The 17236-nt window shown below is 37.1% G+C and overlaps 1 protein-coding gene across 1 annotated transcript in view; it reads left to right on the plus strand.

Moving 5' to 3' along the window:
• The window catches only part of IQUB (IQ motif and ubiquitin domain containing), an 83050-nt gene extending 66700 nt beyond the window's left edge, over positions 1-16350 (plus strand). The window contains exons 11-13 of the mRNA XM_045847846.1: positions 9492-9740; positions 10376-10561; positions 16149-16350. Of these exons, the coding sequence (XP_045703802.1) occupies positions 9492-9740; positions 10376-10561; positions 16149-16331 (618 nt within the window). The 3' untranslated portion in view covers positions 16332-16350. The remainder of the gene's footprint in view (positions 1-9491; positions 9741-10375; positions 10562-16148) is intronic.
• The last annotated feature ends 886 nt before the right edge of the window (positions 16351-17236 follow it).

A 17236-nucleotide genomic window follows, 5' to 3' on the forward strand; every position in this document is an offset into this window, starting at 1 on the left:
AGTTATACTTACTCCTTTCCAATTTGGATGCCTTTTATTGCTTTTATTTTTCTGATCACTGTGGCTAGAACTTCCAATACTTATACTTCCAATACTTCCAGTGTTGAATAAAAGTGGTGAAAGTGGACATCCTTCTCTTGTTTCTGACCTTAGGGGTAAAACTTTTAGTTTTTGCCCATTGAATATGATGTTGCCTGCAGGTTTCTCTTATATAGCCTTTATTATTTTGAGGTATGCTCCCTCTATTCCCTCTTTGCTGAGTGTTTTTATCATAAATGAGTGCTGTACTTTATCAAATGCTTTTTCAGTATCTATTGATATGATCATGTGATTTTGTCTTTCATTTTGTTTATGTGGTATATTGTGTTTATTGATGTGTAAATGTTATACTATCCTTGCATCCTTGAGATGAATCCCACTTGATTATGATGTATGATCTTTTAATGTATTGCTGTCCAGTTCGCCAATATTTTGTTGAGGATTTTGGCATCTGTGTTCATCAGTGACATTGGTCTATCATTGTTTTTCATTGTTGTGTCTTTACCTGGTTTTAGAATTAAGATAATACTGGCCTCATAGAGCTTGGGAATCTTCCCTCTTCCTGAAATTTTTGAAATAGTTTGAAAAGGATAGCAATGAGCTCTTCCTTAAATGTTTTGTAAAATTCACCTGTGAACTTGTCCAGTCCGGGGCTTTTATGTGCCAGAAGTTTTTTGATTATTATTTCAATTTCACAAATTGTTATTTGTCTATTCAGGCATTCTGCTTCTTTTTGATTCAGTTTTGGAAGATTATATGTTTCTAGAAATTTGTCCATTTCACCCCTGTTTTCAAATTTCTTAGCATGTAGTTCGTAGTAATTTCTTCCAAACCTTTCTATTTCTGTAGTATCAGTTTTAATATCTCATTTTTCATATCTGATTTTATTTGGGTTCTCTCTCTTTTTTTCTTGATGAGTCTACTTAAAGGCTTGTCAATTTTGTTTATCTTTTCAAAGAACCAGCTCCTGTATTTATTGATCTTTTGAATTGTTCTTTTAGTCTGTCATTTAATTCTGCTCTAATCTTGATTACTTCCTTCCCTTCTACTAGCTCTTGGCTTTGTTTATTGTTCCTCCAATTCCTGTAGATGTGGGTTTAGGCTGTTTATTTGAAATGTTTCTGTCTTTTTTAGGTAGGCCTGTATTGCTATAAACTTCCCTCTCAGGACTGCCTTTGTTGTGTGCCATAGGTTTTGAACTGTTGTGTGTTCATTTTCATTTGTTTCCAAAAACTTTTTGATTTCTTCCTTGATCTTATTGTTAACCCATTCATTGTTTAATATCATGCTATTCAGTCTCTATGAATTGGAGTGTTTTTGAGTTTTTTCCTTGAGCTTGGTTTCTAATTTCAAGCCATTGTGATCTGAGAAGATGCTTGATAGGATTTCAATTTCCTTGATTTCGTTTAGGATTGTTTTGTGATCTACCATGTGGTCTATCTAATTATGTTCCATGTGCATTTGAAAAGAATGTATATTTTGCTTCCATGAGGTGAAAGGTTCTGTATATCTCTATTAAGTCTATTTGATCTAGTGCGTCATTCATTGCCAGAATATCTGTGTTGATTCTTTGCTAAGTAGATCCATCCATTGTTGACAATGGATGTTAAAATCTACTTTTCATAAGTAGATCCATCCATTGTTGACAATGGATGTTAAAATCTCCTACTGTTAGTGTGTTGCTGTCAGTATCTTTCTTGAAGTCCTCCAAGATTTTCTTTATATATTTTGGTATTCCTATGTTGGGTACATAAATGTTTACAAGGGTATATCTTCTTGATAGTTTGTTCCTTTAAGTATTATATAGTGTCCTCCTTTGTCTCTTTATGGCTTTTGTTTTGATTTTGTCTGATGTAAGTATTGCTGCCCTAGCTTTTATTTTCATGTGTTTCCTTGAAATATTTTTTCTATCCCTTCACTTTCAGTCTGTATAGATCTTTTGTCCTGAGGTGACTCTCTTGTTGGCAGCATATATGGGGGTCATGTTTTCTTATCCATTCAGCTGTCCTGTGTCTTTTGATTGGAGTATTTAATCCATATACATTTAAGGTTATTATTGATAGGTAGTTATTCATTGCCATTTTTCCCTTTGTACTTGTGTTCTTCTCTCTCTGTCACTCTCTCTCTTTATCTTTTTAAAGCAGTGCCTTTAGCATCCCTTACAGTGCTGGTTTGGTAGACATGTGTTCTTTTAGCCTTCTGTTGTCTGGGAAACTCCTCATTTCTTCTTGATTTCTAATGGGAGTCTTGCTGTGTAAAGTAGTCTTGTTCGCAGGACTTTGCTTTTCATAAGTTGGAATATTTCTTGCCATTCCCTTCTGGTGTGTAGTGTTTCTGTCATCAGCTGATAGCCTTATCATGGCTCTCTTATATGTTACTGTTTCTCTCCTGGTGCCTTTAATATTCTTTCTCTGTCTTTAAATTCTGCCATTTATATTATTATATGTCTTGGAGTGGGCCTCTTTGGAATCATATGGTTTGGGATTCTCTGTGTTTCCTGGACTTGCATGACTTTTTCTCTCATCAAGTTAGGGAAATTTTCTGTCATTACTTTTTCAAATAGGTTTTCCATCCCTTGTTCCTCTTCTTCTCCTCCTGGTATTCCTATGATGTTGATATTATTATGTTTCCTATTGTTCTGTGGCTCCTTTAAACCCTGTTCATTCTGTTGCTCTGTCTGGGAATTTTTTTTTTTTATCTTGCCCTCCAACTTGCTGAGTTGATCCTCTGCTTCATCTAGCCTGCTTTTAATTCCTTCCTCTGTGTTCTTCAACACAGAAATTGTATCCTTCATTTCCTCCTGGTTCTTATTGATAGTTTCTGTGTCCTTTTTCATGCTGATGTAGTTTGCAGTGAGTTCCTCATAGCTTCCCTGTAGTTCTTTGTGGTGCTCACTGAACTCATTGAGCTTCCTTATAAACATTATTTTGAACTCAGTGTCTGATAGTTTACTTGCCTCTATTTCATTTAGCAGTCTTTCTGTGGATTCCTCCTTTCCTTTCGATTGAGGGTTGTTTCTTTGTCTCCCCATTTTAGCTATTCTTCTTGTTTGTTTTTGTTTCTTAGATTTATCTGTGTTGATTCCCTCTCTTCATGGTGTGTTCTTCTATGGTAGGAGACCTGTTGGATTCAGTGATGTAGTTTCCTTGATTTCCTGAACTTGATGCCATTTGAATGACCTTTATGCTGATAATGTTGGCTCTCTGGTTGTAATTGGGTGTGGATTGTTGTTGGATCGTTCTTTGGTGGGTCCTTCCCTCTGGCTGGCTGACTCTCATTCTGCCCATCACATCTTGTATGCCTTTTTGCAGGTGCACTCTTTTTTCTTTCTGGATCTGCCTCTGGTAATGTCAGTTGGTGTCCCAGGCTGGCCTTAGGAAGGCTGTTGGAGACTACCATGGATCCAGGGTCTATGGCTGCCTCCTTCAGTTGTTAATCTAGTCACTGTGTTGCCTTATTGTTTTTTTAATGTGCAAAACTGTTTAAAATACTTTTAGTAAAGTATGGATGGGGTGCTTATTAAGGATCTCTAAATAGTATTTTATTTCAATAATTATTTTTTATGGTAAATGTACCTTTTATTATTTTTTAAAGATTTTATTTATTTATTTTTAGAAAGGGGGGGAGAGAGAGAGAGAGAGAGAGAGAGAGAGAGAGAAACATCAGTGTGCGGTTGCTGGGGGTCATGGCCTGCAACCCAGGCATGTACCCTGACTGGGAATTGAACCTGCGACACTTTGGTTCGCAGCCCATGCTCAATCCACTGAGCTATGCAAGCCAGGGTCCCAATCATTATTTTTAAGATTTATAATTTACTTAAGCTGGCTAAACATCTATTTTTTGGCAAACAAAATTATTAATATTTAATCAAACTTTCATAAAAACATTGTTTACAAAATAAACATTGTTTACTGTTTATATTTATATTTTTATTTACTTTTGTTTTTAAAGTATTTTTTATTGATTATCCTATTACAGTTTTTGCAATTTTTCCCCTTTTATCACCCCTCCACCCTGCCCCCCCAACCCTCCAGCATTCCCCCCTCCTCAGTTCATGTCCATGGGTTGTACATATAAGTTCTTTGAGTGCTCTGTTTCCTATACCATTTTTTATCTCTCCCTGTTTATTCAATGTCTACTAATTATGCTTCTTCTTCCCTGTACCTTTCCCCAACTATTCCTCCCTTCCCCCTCCCCACTGAAATTCCTCTGTGTGATATCCATTTCTCTGATTCTGTTCCTGTTCTGATTGTTTGCTTAGTTTTTGTTTTCATTTTTTTTCTCTTTTAGGTTCATTTGTTGATAGTTGTGAGTTTGTTGTCATTTTACTATTCATATTTTCGATCTTCTTCAATTTCTTAGATAAGTCCCTTTAACATTTCATATATTAATGGGTTGGTGATGATGAACTCCTTTAACTTGACCTTATTTGGGAAGCACTTTATCTGTCCTTCCATTCTAAATAAAAGCTTTGCTGGATAGAGTAATCTTGGATGTAGGTCTTGGCTTTCATGACTTCAAATACTTCTTTCCAGCCCATTCTTGCCTGCAAGATTTCTTTTGGGAAATCAGCTGATAGCCTTCTGGGAACTCCTTTGTAGGTAACTCTCTCTTTTCCTCTTGCTTCTTTCAGGATTCTCTCTTTATATTTAATCTTAGGTAACTTAATGAAGATGTGCCTTGGTGTATTCCTCTTTGGGTCCAACTTCTTTGGGACTCTGTGAGCTTCCTGGACTTCCTGGAAGTCTATTTCTTGCCAGATTGGGGAAGATTTCCTTCATTATTTGTTCAAATAAGTTTTCAATTTCTTGCTGTTGTTCTTCTCCTTCTGGCACCCCTATAATTTGGATATTGGAATGTTTCACATTGTCCCAGAGATTTGTAAGACTCTCTTCACTTTTTTGAATTCTTGTTTCTTCATTTTGTTCCAGATGGATATTTATGATTTCTTTTTTGTTCCAAATCATTGCTTTGACTCCTGGTTTCCTTCCTGTTACTGTTGGTACCCTGAATATTTTGCTTTATTTCACTTTGGTTATCCTTCATTTGTTTTTTCATTTTTTTACCAAGCTCAGTCAGATCTGTGAGCATTTTGATTACCAGGGCTTTAAATTCTCCATCAGATAGATTGGCTGTCTCCTCATCACTTAGTTCTCTTTCTGAAGTTTTGCTCTGTTCTTTCATTTGGGCCATATTTCTTTGTCTCAGTGCACCTGATAAGTTGTGAGGTCATGGGGCCTGAGGTAGTTACCTGGGTGGGGCAACCCTACTTGCTGTGCTCTGGTACTGCCTGTGGGGGAGTCAACAGTGCAGAGGAAACAGTGCAGCCCACCTGCTCTCATCTCTCGCACACTTCTCAAGGAACTCTTGTGTGAGACTGGGAGGTTCTCCCACTGTGGCAACTGCCATAGTCCACTGTCAGCTCTTGAGTCTCAGTTTTGCCTCCAGCCAGCTCCGCCCACCGGATCCACTGCCTGCTGCAGTTTTTCTGAGTCAGCCCACACAGTCTACCGCCTTATAGGTCTGATTGATTTTTTTCTTTAATTTCTTGGTTGTCAGAGTTCCATGCAGTTTGATTTTCTGGTGCTTTTGGTTGTTTATTGATTTTAGATTGGTTGTTATCCTCCTTTGGGTGTGCAAGGAAGTGAACGGTTTCTATGTACACCTCCATCTTGGCCAGAACTGTATATTTTTATTTTTAAATGAAGTTTTAAAATTTAATTGTATTGCAAGAGAATACTAAGATATAACAAAAGTACTAGAGAAAAGTTTCCCATTTTGTATTGTGTCAAATGGATTTGAGATTTTTGGGGATCATCACTTTGTAAGTTATATGATGTCTAATCACTGGAGTATATGCCTGAAACTAATATAATGATGTATGGTAACTGTAATTGAAAAGTAAAAATGATTAAAACCTGGTTTTGGAAATAAAACAGTTTTACTGAGATATAATTTACATGTCATACAGTTTGCCTATTTAAGGGGTAGAGTTCAATGGGTTTTAGGATAGCCACAGATATGTGCAACCATCACCATAGCAAATTTTAGAACATTCTGACCACCTCCAGAAACAGTTTCTTTCTATTACTCATGTACTCTCCCATCCTCCAGCTCCCCCTCCCCACCACTCCCCTCCATTCCTAAGCAAACACTGCTCTACTTAATGTCTCTAACAGTTACTCATTCTGGACTTAAATATCAATACAATCATGCAATATGAAAAATAAAATAAAGAAAAAAGTAAAGTTAGCATATTATTTGTTGGCATTCGGATCAGTGTTTCATTTGTCCAGGCTGTCCTCTAGTGCTTTTGTATAGACTTACTCAGTTTTTATATGTTTGCAGTAATATAATACAATTTTATATCTTACACATTCACATAATACTATATCATTTTATTCATTTTGTAAGTTACCTTTGGTAAAATTCCCTCCTTTTGGTGATTTTTGACCAATTCAGAGTCATGTAACCAACAGCACTATCAAGATTTTAAAAGTCTTATTATCTGCCCTGGCTGGTGTAGCTCAGTGGATTGAGCATGGGCTGCCAGGCATCGCAGGTTCGATTCCCAGTCAGGGCACATGCCTAGGTTGCAGGCCATGGCCCCCAGCAACTGCACATTGATGTTTCTCTCTCTCTTTTTCCCTCCCTTCCCTCTCTAAAAAAATAAATAAATAAAGTCTTTTTAAAATATTTTATTTATTAAAAAAAGTCTTACTATCCTCCCAAACACTCTCATACTGATACTCTAGCCAACCCTTTCCTTTGGCTCCCTAACCTTCAGTAAGTACTGACCTGCATTTCCTTTTTATGACAACCCAGAATGTCATATAAATGGAATCATAATATATGTAGTCTTTTAAAAAAGATTTTATTTTTTTAGAGAGAGGGGTAGGGAGGGAGAAAAATACAGATGTGAGAAAGAAACATTGATCATTTGCCTCTTGTATGCACCCTGACTGGGAACTGAACCTGCAGCTCAAGGAATGTGCCCTGACAAGGAATTGAACTGGCAATTTTGCTTTGCAGAACAGTGCCCAACCAACTGAGCCACACTGGTCAGGGCTATATTTATTCTTCTGAAACTGTCTTCCTTCATTTAGCATATTGCATTTGAGGTTCACCTATGTTTCTGAATCGATTAGTAGTTTGTGCTTTTATTGTCCAGATGTACAGAGTTTATCCATTCACGGTTGTAGAACACTAAGTTGTTTAGAATTTGGGGGTTTTGTGAATAAAGTCACTACAAGCACTTGATTATGAGTTTTTGTGTAAATTGATTGTTACAGGTTAAATACCTAGAAAGTGGGATTTTTGAGTCAAGATAAATTCATATTTACATGTATGAGACACTGTGAACCCCTTTTTCTAAACTGGCTGTACCATATTGTATTTCTGTCTACAACATATGAGAGTTCAAATTGTTCTGCCACCTTGTCATCACTTGGTATTGTAAGGTTTTACTTAATTTAGGAATTCTAATAGGCATAAAGTAGTATCCCATTATATGTTAACCTCTACTTTCCTAATGACTAATATGCATCTTTTTACTCACTTTTTTGCCATACGCATATTGTGATACTACCCCCATGTTTTTTTTTCAGTTGGGCTGTTTATTTTGTTGTTATTGAATTTTAAAAATTCTTCATATATTTCATGTATAAGCCCTTTGTAAGATACATGATTTGCAAATACTTCCTCTCAGGTTGTTGCTTGGCTTTTCATTCTGTTAACAGTATCTGTAAGAGCAAAAGTGTTTAATTTTGATGAAGTTCAATTTATCCATTTTTAAAATGGATCGTGCTTTTGGTGTTTATTTGGCATTTAATAAATCTCTTTGGATTCATTAATATTGTTAAAATGACCATACTACCTAAACTGACCTACAGATTCAGTGCAATAACTATCAAAATTCCAACGGTATTTTTCACAGAAAAGATTCATAGTAGCCAAAGCAATCTTGAGAAAGAAAGCTAAGCTGGCAGCATCATGCTTCATGATTTCAAACTATATTATAAAGCTCTCATAAACAAAAGCTCTCATAAACAGTATATTATAAACACTAACAGTAACAGAAACAGTAAAAACTATATTATAAAGCTCTCGTAAACAAAAGCTCTCATAAACAGTATGGTATTGCCATGGAAAAAAAAAAGATGCATAGATCAATGGAACAGAACATAGAGCCCAGAAACAAACCCACATATATGAGGTCGACTAATATTTGACAGAGAAGCCAAGAACACACAATGGAAAAAGGATAGTCCCTTCAACAAAGGGTATGGGAAAACTCAATAACAACATGCAGAAAATGAAATTAGATTCTTATCTCCCACCACATATAAAAATCAACTCAAAATGGACTAATTATTTAAATGTATGACCTTAAACTGTAAAAGTACTAAAAGGAAATAGAGAAAAAGCTTTTCAGCATTGGTTTGACATCAGTTTCTTTTGCCATGACACCAAAAGCAAAGGTAACAAAAGCAAAATTAGACAAATGAGGTTGCATCAAACTAAAAAAGTTTTGCACAGCCAAAGAAACAATCAACAAAATGAAAGACCATCTATAAAATGGGAGAAATATTTGTAAACCATATATCTGGTGAGTTAATATCCAAAAAAGGAAGAGGGAAACTAATACAACTCAATAGCAAAATAATTTTAATCCACTTGAAAAATGGTTAAAGAGACATTTTCCCAATGAGTAGACAAATGGCCAATATGAACATGAAAAAGTTGCTCAGTCATCAGGGAAATGCAAATCAAAACTGCAGAGATCTGACACCTCACAAACATTAGAATGGCTATTCCCAAAAGATAAAAGATAAGTCTTGGCAAGATGTAGAGAAAAGGGAATTCTTGTGCACTGTTGGTGAACATGTAAATTGGTACAGCCATTATGGAAAACAGGATAGAGGTTACTCAAAAATTAAAAATAGAAATACTACATGATACCGAGTTTCAAATTTTGGAAATTGATCATTGAGCCATCCAAATTTATTGTTAAGATGAGTGAATAAGAACACTTGGCTTAGTGGGCTTTTATTTATATGTCAAACTAGCTGTTGCCTGTAAGATTAATTAATAAACATAACACCAAAAAATCTAAATTCTTCTTAATAATAAGTGCCAAAACACTTGGAAGTTTTTCTTTTTATTTCTTCTTTTTTAAGATTTTATTTTCAGAGACAGGAGGTTGATATCTAAAGGTTGATAAACAATACAGATTGTTAATATTTTGGCAGGGTAAATGAATAGTGCTTGAAATTTATATTTTCTATAAAATAGAAGGTGAAAGGGAAAATATAACTAACTTTTTGTCTCATTCTAAGATAAGTTACACCTCAGTGCTCATGTTGGATAGATAGTATTTGGCCTGGCTTTTGCACTTTTCTCTCGATCTCTCTGTATAAACATAAATATATGTATATATTTTTACCCTATAGGTCCCTCAAGACCCACTGAAGTTTTATAAGAAGATTTACTATTGCCATAGTTGCCAGCTCTATTTGCCTTCTACAGAGTTTGCTATATCATCCACCTCACACCGCATAAACAGGTGTCGTAAGTGCATTAGCCTTGACAATGAGTCTCAGCAACGAGAATCATTCTTGAAGTACAAATGTTTACTTCAGCGGCTCTACTCTTCAGAAGCTGAATATGAAGATGATTCTAAAATTGCTTTCCTGGTGCAGGTATAGTCACTAAGAGTTGCCAGTCATGGATGAAATTCTTTTGCTGATTTCCTATGCTTATACTATGCTTATACTTTGTGAAGCTTGCTATTCTGGCACTTCTAAGTTTATATGTGTACACTTCCTGATAAAAAGTTGTTTCAAGAGTTTTAGCAAATATGGTTTAAATAAAACAATTTAAGGCAGTTATTCGATTCCCCCTTCCCTCTTTTTCATTAAAACAAGAAAGCCTTTTAAATAATACTAAGCAAATTGCTTATTTTTAATTAAATTTCAATTTCCTCATTTGTAAAATAGGATTGAAATGACATACAGTAACCCTGAGGATAAGACTATAGTTACTAATACATTCTGAAAAGTACTTAATATCATATCAATAAATGTAAGGTAAAATTAGCATTTTGGAAGACATATATACAGCTTACTCTGGGCCAAGGAGGTGGTCATGAATGTGAGAACTGATAACATAATTTGTGGAAAATAAGGAGCAATGTGGCACTGAAAACTTTACCAATAGTATTTCTCTTTTAAAAATATACTCAGTATAATGTAATTATTTCCTTAAGTAATATAATAATCTTAAAGAGATTTTATGTTTATGAGAAAACATTTTTCAAACTTATTTTGACATGCAGCTGCAAGATATTCAGTACCTGATTGAGAACATCTGGGTGTCCCAGTCAGCACTCAGTGCCTGGAATGACCTCAATGACCTGGTCATGGTCAGGTGGGACAAGTCCGTCGAGTGGTCCCCCTGGAACTGCATTCTTCTCACCAAGGATGAAGGTGTTGCTCATCTCAAGCTAAAAAGTATTGAAGAGGTAAGAAAGTTGAACTTTTGGGGGGAAATTAACTTAATCTTTGGAATTATTAGAGATAAATTGACTGCCTTTTAATACACTCCATACATAATTTACATACTTCCATTGGATTAAGAAACAGAGAACCCATGCATAACAGTAACAAAATATGTGGATAGCATGAATGGCAGAGATTAACATTAAAAGGAAGCCAAGGCACATAAAAGGTGAGAATAAAAGATCTGAAGGTCTGTGCAAGTACCCAAACATGGTACTACTCCCTTCTAATAGTAGCAAGTTTAGGCATGTTACTTCTACAGTAAGTTCTACAAGGACAGAGATTTTGTTAGGCTATGTCTATAGCTCTAACACCTACAGCAGTGCCTGTCATAGATTAGGGGTTTAATAAGTATTTGTTGAATGAATAAATGAATAGTACCACTAGATAGGTATTGTGGAACGAAATCTGTTTTGACTAATCATCAGTCTGCCTAAAAACACACTAAATCCTCAAATACATTTTGTTCATAATTTTGTGCTCTAAATGGCAATCAGACTCATGGGGTATAGTTTTGTGGTTCCATTTTCTTTGCTTCCAAGTAACTAGGAATGGGGAAAGCACTTTACAAAATAAATATTATTTAATTTCTGTAATTCACAAGATGTAATCTCTAAAGCACTTCGATGAATGGAATTGAGGAATCCCTGATGAGTTTGAAGATCTCCATTGACACTAAGCAAGCCTAGAGTTCTTACTGCTGATACTGATTCTCTGCCTTCTCTTGATTAAATTGATGTATTTAATTTTATGTAAGATGTCAGCTAACAGAAAATACAGAAATGACTTCAAATATAACAGTTATTTTGAATAGTGCTATTCACTGCCTGTGTTTTTATTAGGGAGAAGGAAGGGGTAAAGAGGAGAAACTAGTTAAATTTTTAGCTTTTGAATAATTTTCCAGTAGAAGCCAGGCTAAGAAAAATTTTACTTCAGGTATTGAAAGAAAGAGCAGTGAGAAACTGAAGCTGTGCTACCTACATTGTATTTAGTAAACTCAACCCCCTCATAAATATTTAATCACTGCAAGCACGGCCAACGCTGCAGAGTCATTTCGTCCAGCACCCACCGTGGGACTGAGGTTCGTTCCCCAAGCTGACATTCTACTGCTTCTTCAATTAATCCACACAGCGCCCTGTGTGGGTTTAATTAAATTACTGCTGTATCAAATTAAATGTTCTATCCACATTAAGGACGCTGAGCCTATTGAATTTCTGTAAAATAGCTAAGGTTCTTAACCAGGCAAACTCAAAAAAAATTGCCTCCTTTAGGGTTTGGGGCTGGTGTAATCTTTTAAGTATTAATGTTTAACCTAGTTAAAGAATCATTTTGTCTTGCAGCAAGTTAAAGCATTTTGAGAATTTCCTTAATTTACAGATATTTGCTTTCTCAGGAAATTAAAAAAAAACATTCAGAAGTTAAAATAATCTTGGCACTCTGTAATCATGACACAGTTGTAGGAAAAGCATGGAAAAAGACTTGTGTCCTCTGAACCATAAACGAGGCAGATGGATTTCTCATAGTGCGCACAGTGGCCAAAGTAGGAACCATAGTGGATGGTTCCATAGTGGATTTAAAGTCAGGAGACCTGACCCAGTATTCCCGATTCCTGTCACTAAAGATATGAACAATCTTAAGGCCTACTGTCTTTGCTTCATCTATTTGTATAAACGTCACCAGGGAATCAGTACAAAGAATCAGAGTGCCCTGACTTTGAATTCTGGCTTTATCACTCATGAGCAGGAAGAAGTTGGGCAAGCTTGTTAATGTCTTGCTGCTCTGGTTTTCTCATCAATAAAAAGGGAATAACAGAAAAAGTGGGTTATAGATATTGACTATCTTTTTATATTGTTCTTTAAGAGGTGCTTATTACTCCTTTAATTATATGAACCATAATACACTTACGACATCTTTAAGAATTACTTTTGGGCTCTATAAAGGCACTTTGAAAGCCTATAAAGTCCTATGTATGTATAATTTAATACTGTATAACGGAAATGTAATAATTTTTCTTGAGTAAGTATGGGCAAAGAAGTGATGCAATGAAGTCAGATTAGGACAAAGAATGACTATTTTGACCTGTTAAATTTATCTGTGGAGAAGAAAATTTAAAATAAGTCCAGGATACTCCTATCTAGTACTTCCTGTGAGAATATTATATTTTTCAGCTTCTTTTCTCTAGGGCTTTCTTTACTGTTGATTGATGCTATGAAAGGAACTTCAGTGAGAGGATGTCTTACTCTCAGAAAACAGGTGCAGGTACAGGTGGTATCTATCATTTGGTTGAAAAGAAGGGCCAGTTAATATTAATAAAGAGAATAGGTGGTATTGTTACAGAACAGACAGTGGGGCAATTATTGGCCCACCCAGGGACACCAAAAACTGTTACAGAACACACCCGCACACAGGGCCAAAGGGGGTGGTGCTGTACTATTACGGAAAGAATGCCCCCAGGTTCTTTCCTTTTGTCCGCAGCCTTATAGGAAAGACGTCTCAGGGATTTGTGAAAAGGAAAGGAAATTGTTTATTTAATGCTATACAGACTTAAAGTAGTGACCTAATGTCTTCATTAAAATATCAAAGTCCTTTAGGATACCCACAGATGCCCACAGTGCTTCCTTCTCCCCCTGCCCTACTTGGGGTACCATAACTCCGGAAAAGAAGCAAATGTCCGTGTTTTAGGCCACTGGCACCATCAGCTGTTTCGCTATCCAGGCAGGATCTCCAATTAATCCAAAGCCATGTGGCACCTTCTCATGGCCTACTGGCAAGAGTTCTTTCACCCTTCCTCCAGGCAAAGTCTCTCCTGATTCCCAGACCATGTGGCCAAAGGGAGCACCCCAAAGCCACACGGTCCTCTTCTACCAGAGCTGCAGGCATCTTCACTCTGGCAAGACCACATGGATCTCTCTGCAAAGCTGCGGGGAGGGGGGTGTCGCCACTCTGCCAAAGCCGAGTGGCAGTTCTCTGCTAAAGCTGCACAGTGATTCTCTTTCACAGGGCTACAGGAGTCCCCACTCTGGCAAAGCTGCATGGTTCTCTCTGCACTGCCACAGCCACGTGGTCATCTCTCCTTAATGGCTGCCGAGTCTGAGTTTAAATCCCCATGCCAATCCTCCTCTGCAGCCCCATTTCTGACTCCTCCCACAATTGGCTACACTTGCCAGCACTCCCATTTCCTTCCAGCTTTACTGGGCTGACATCGTGAGTCTGGGCAGACATGGCCCCGTGTCATGGAGCCAGTTATCCCCAAGCTCCCACACAGGTGCTGTAACTCAGGGGACCTGCCCCCCAGTTACATCTTGGGTGGAAGTCCCTTCCTTCTCCCTGGCTCAAAGCAGGGCCACAGCTGTTTAGCATATCTGTGAAACCAGTTAAAGGTTATAGATATGTTAAATGACCATGCCAGAGGTTAGCTGCAAGGCTGTTGCTGTACAAAACAGCCCTCAACAGCCCTTCTCCATGTGTTCCATCCCCCAGCTCAGACTGGGGGTGAGGGGTGAGGACAACATATATATTTTTTTCCCTAATATTTCCTGGAAACCTTGAGTTCTGGACCCCATTCCTTTTTGGAGCCCCCATCTTGGCTGCACCCTGTAACAGTATTTATTAATTCAATCAGAATTTAGTTTTGAATGTTCCACATTCTGTGCTAAGTGCTTGGAGAAAAACAATTCTTCATTGTTTGAGTTGCACAAATTCAGCTGCCAATAATGAACTAAGAAGTTTATAATGACTTAATCAAATGGGGGATTACTTTCCTTATGTAACAGGAAGTGCAGGGGTTGGCAGTCTGGGGCTGGTTTGGTGGCTCTGCAGTGCTCTCACCAGCCCAGGTCCTCGTCTTTTCCCCTCAGCCACATTTAACCTCTGCTTTCGTTTTCTTGCTTGCAGACTCTTAGAGATAAAATAGCAACTTTATCTCCTGCATTATATCCAGCTATAGGTATGACAAAAGCCTAAATGTGCTGGACAAGTGAATCTTTTCTCTCTCAGTAAACTTTCCTGTAAGCACTATCTAATGACTTTTAATTATATGTGTATGTATAAAGGCCAGAAACTTGTCATATGCCACCTGTAGCAAGAATAAATGCTAGGAAAGCTCAGCCTGAGGTCACAAAAAGCAAAATCAGGCCTCTAAATATAAATGGAAGAGAGAATACCTTGGGGTTGGCCACTAGTAGTCTACTACTCTCATTAGAAAATAGATTGTTGCCCTGGCTGGCGTAGCTCAGTGGATTGAGTGCGGGCTGCAAACCAAAGTGTCGCAGGTTCGATTCCCAGTTAGGGCACATGCCTGGGTTGCAGGCCATGGCCCTCAGCAACCGCACATTGATGTTTCTCTCTCTCTCTTTCTCCCTCCCTTCTCTAAAGATAAATAAATAAAATCTTTTTTTCTTCTTTTTTTTGAAAATTTTTTAAAATTTTATTTTAATCATTGTTCAAGTACAGTTTTTCTCTCTTTTACTCCCATTCCAGCCCACCCACCCAACCCTCCCCACTTCCTTTTCATTACCACCCTCCCCCTAGCTTTTGTCCATGTGTCCTTTAAATTTGTTCCTGTAAACCCTTCCCATTCTCCCCTGAAATTCCCTCTTCTCTCCCCTCTGGTCACTGTCAGCCTGTCCTCTATTTCAGTGTCTTTGGTTATATTTTGCTTCTTTCTTTGTTTTGTTCTTTAGGTTCCTGTTAAAGGTGAGATCATATGGTATTTGTCTTTCACTGCCTGGCTTGTTTCGCTTAGCATAAATAAATAAAATCTTAAAAAAAAGGAAAAAGAAAACAGATTGTCTTATAGTCATGTGGCCAGGCTACATAACAGAGAAAGTTCAAAGTGCTGTTTTAGCTGTGGGAAGACAAGAAGCCTAACAATTGAGAACAAATGGAAGTAGAAAGGCACAAAGACTTGATAGGGCAGGAACGTTGCTTTCTGTTGAGAAGCCAGAAGAGAAAGAATGCAAGGATTCATAAGGTGGGAACCTGAAGCAGTTAAAGGGGTGAGCGAAGAAAAGTTTGCCCTGTCAGGACACCAGTGTGATCCTTCTTTTGAACCCTGGAGATATGGAAAGGACCAAGTTCAGAAAATAAATTCAAGTTGGTAATTGTATCAATGTTGAAAGAGACTCTAGAGAACCAAGGTGACACAAGTGCATTCATTCAAAAATATACTCTAAGTATTTACCTTATGGCGCCAAGAGACACAGCTAAGACCCAGTTTGAGCCTTCAAGTTTTCTTTATCATGGAAGAGACTTTCAAGAATATAGTGAATTTCAAGGCAGAATGACTTAAATATTACAATGAAAATACATAGAAGTGTTTGCAAGTATGGAGGCAGGAGGGTTTAGTGCGGAGTCAGACGTCAGAGGAGAATCAGGGAAGTTGCAGATTAAAGCGCCACAGGAGCTGAGCCCTGAGAAATGATAGACCAAGTGCGGAAAGTGTATTCTGGGCTGAAAGAACTAATAAGCAAAGGCACTGAGGCATGAACATGTTTTACTTGGCAAAATATATCTGACACGTAATAGAATTTGATTTTCTTTTCTTTTCAGGGATACAGACCCTCGTTTATTCACAAGATCAAGCACAAACATTTCCTGGCTAAGAACTATTTTTCTCAAATCCCAGTCCTGGCTTCATTTTTACTTGAAGATCCTGAAGTAGAAGAGATCAGAAAGAAACGTCACCCAGAAACAACAGTCAAGGTCATAGAATCCCCGAAGCCTGCTCCTTAGAAGACCCAGGAGTATTGGTTTGATGATCAGTGTTTTTGTCCACTGCTAATCGAATAATACGGAGGCCACATAATATAGAAATAGAATTTTTCAAGTTGATTTTAATTGATTTTAGTAGTATCATAAGTTATATAAAGAGAAAACATCTCGATATAAATGCTTTATTGTGGAACAATTAATGTTCAATTGAAATATGATTTTGTTACTAAAATCAATACTTTGAAGAGAACATTTTACATATCTTCACATTAAAATTTTTAAAATTTTCAGGTACATTATAGTTAAAATTAATAGAGTTAGTTAATTCTAGGGTTAATGTTCAACCCAAGAATTTATTTTAGATAATATGTAGTTACAGAAGGACAGTCAGTGTATAGGTGGGTGGGGGGAAGCATTCTAGAATTACCCTTTCTGAAAACCTCTACAGGTAACATAAGAGACACTATGTTTTAGTGTAGGGATTTGAATTTTCACTTTTTGTCTTCTACTTTCACCTTCCATCCATCTCTGAATTCCAAGAAAACAGCCAAAACGATTTATAAACAAACGATTTATAAAGCAAAAGCTACATTCCATGCTGGAAAACAGGGTAAAGAGAGGAACTATCTTTTATCCTATGGTAGAAAAACCCCTAGTGGGCCAATAATGAAAACTCTGTAGGAGGAATAAACTTGGTTAAGGAACTAGAATAATCCCTTTCTCCAATAAACGGAAAGAATAACCTTGACCACATGCATGCCAAGGACCTACAATGATGAACAAGGGTTTATGAGTAAGTCTTAACAGGAGATAGATACACACTCAACATTTACAAAGGAGCTGATAAAGTGTGGGCAGTGTGTAGGGAAACTATGGTGTAGTGCAGGAACCCAGGGCTGGTGTGAGATGAAGTGTGTCTGCTCTTT

The sequence above is a fragment of the Phyllostomus hastatus genome, unplaced genomic scaffold (genome assembly GCF_019186645.2).
Source record: "Phyllostomus hastatus isolate PE091 unplaced genomic scaffold, TTU_PhHast_1.1 phas_contig_118, whole genome shotgun sequence".
In the NCBI taxonomy this organism is placed as follows: Eukaryota; Metazoa; Chordata; class Mammalia; order Chiroptera; family Phyllostomidae; genus Phyllostomus; species Phyllostomus hastatus.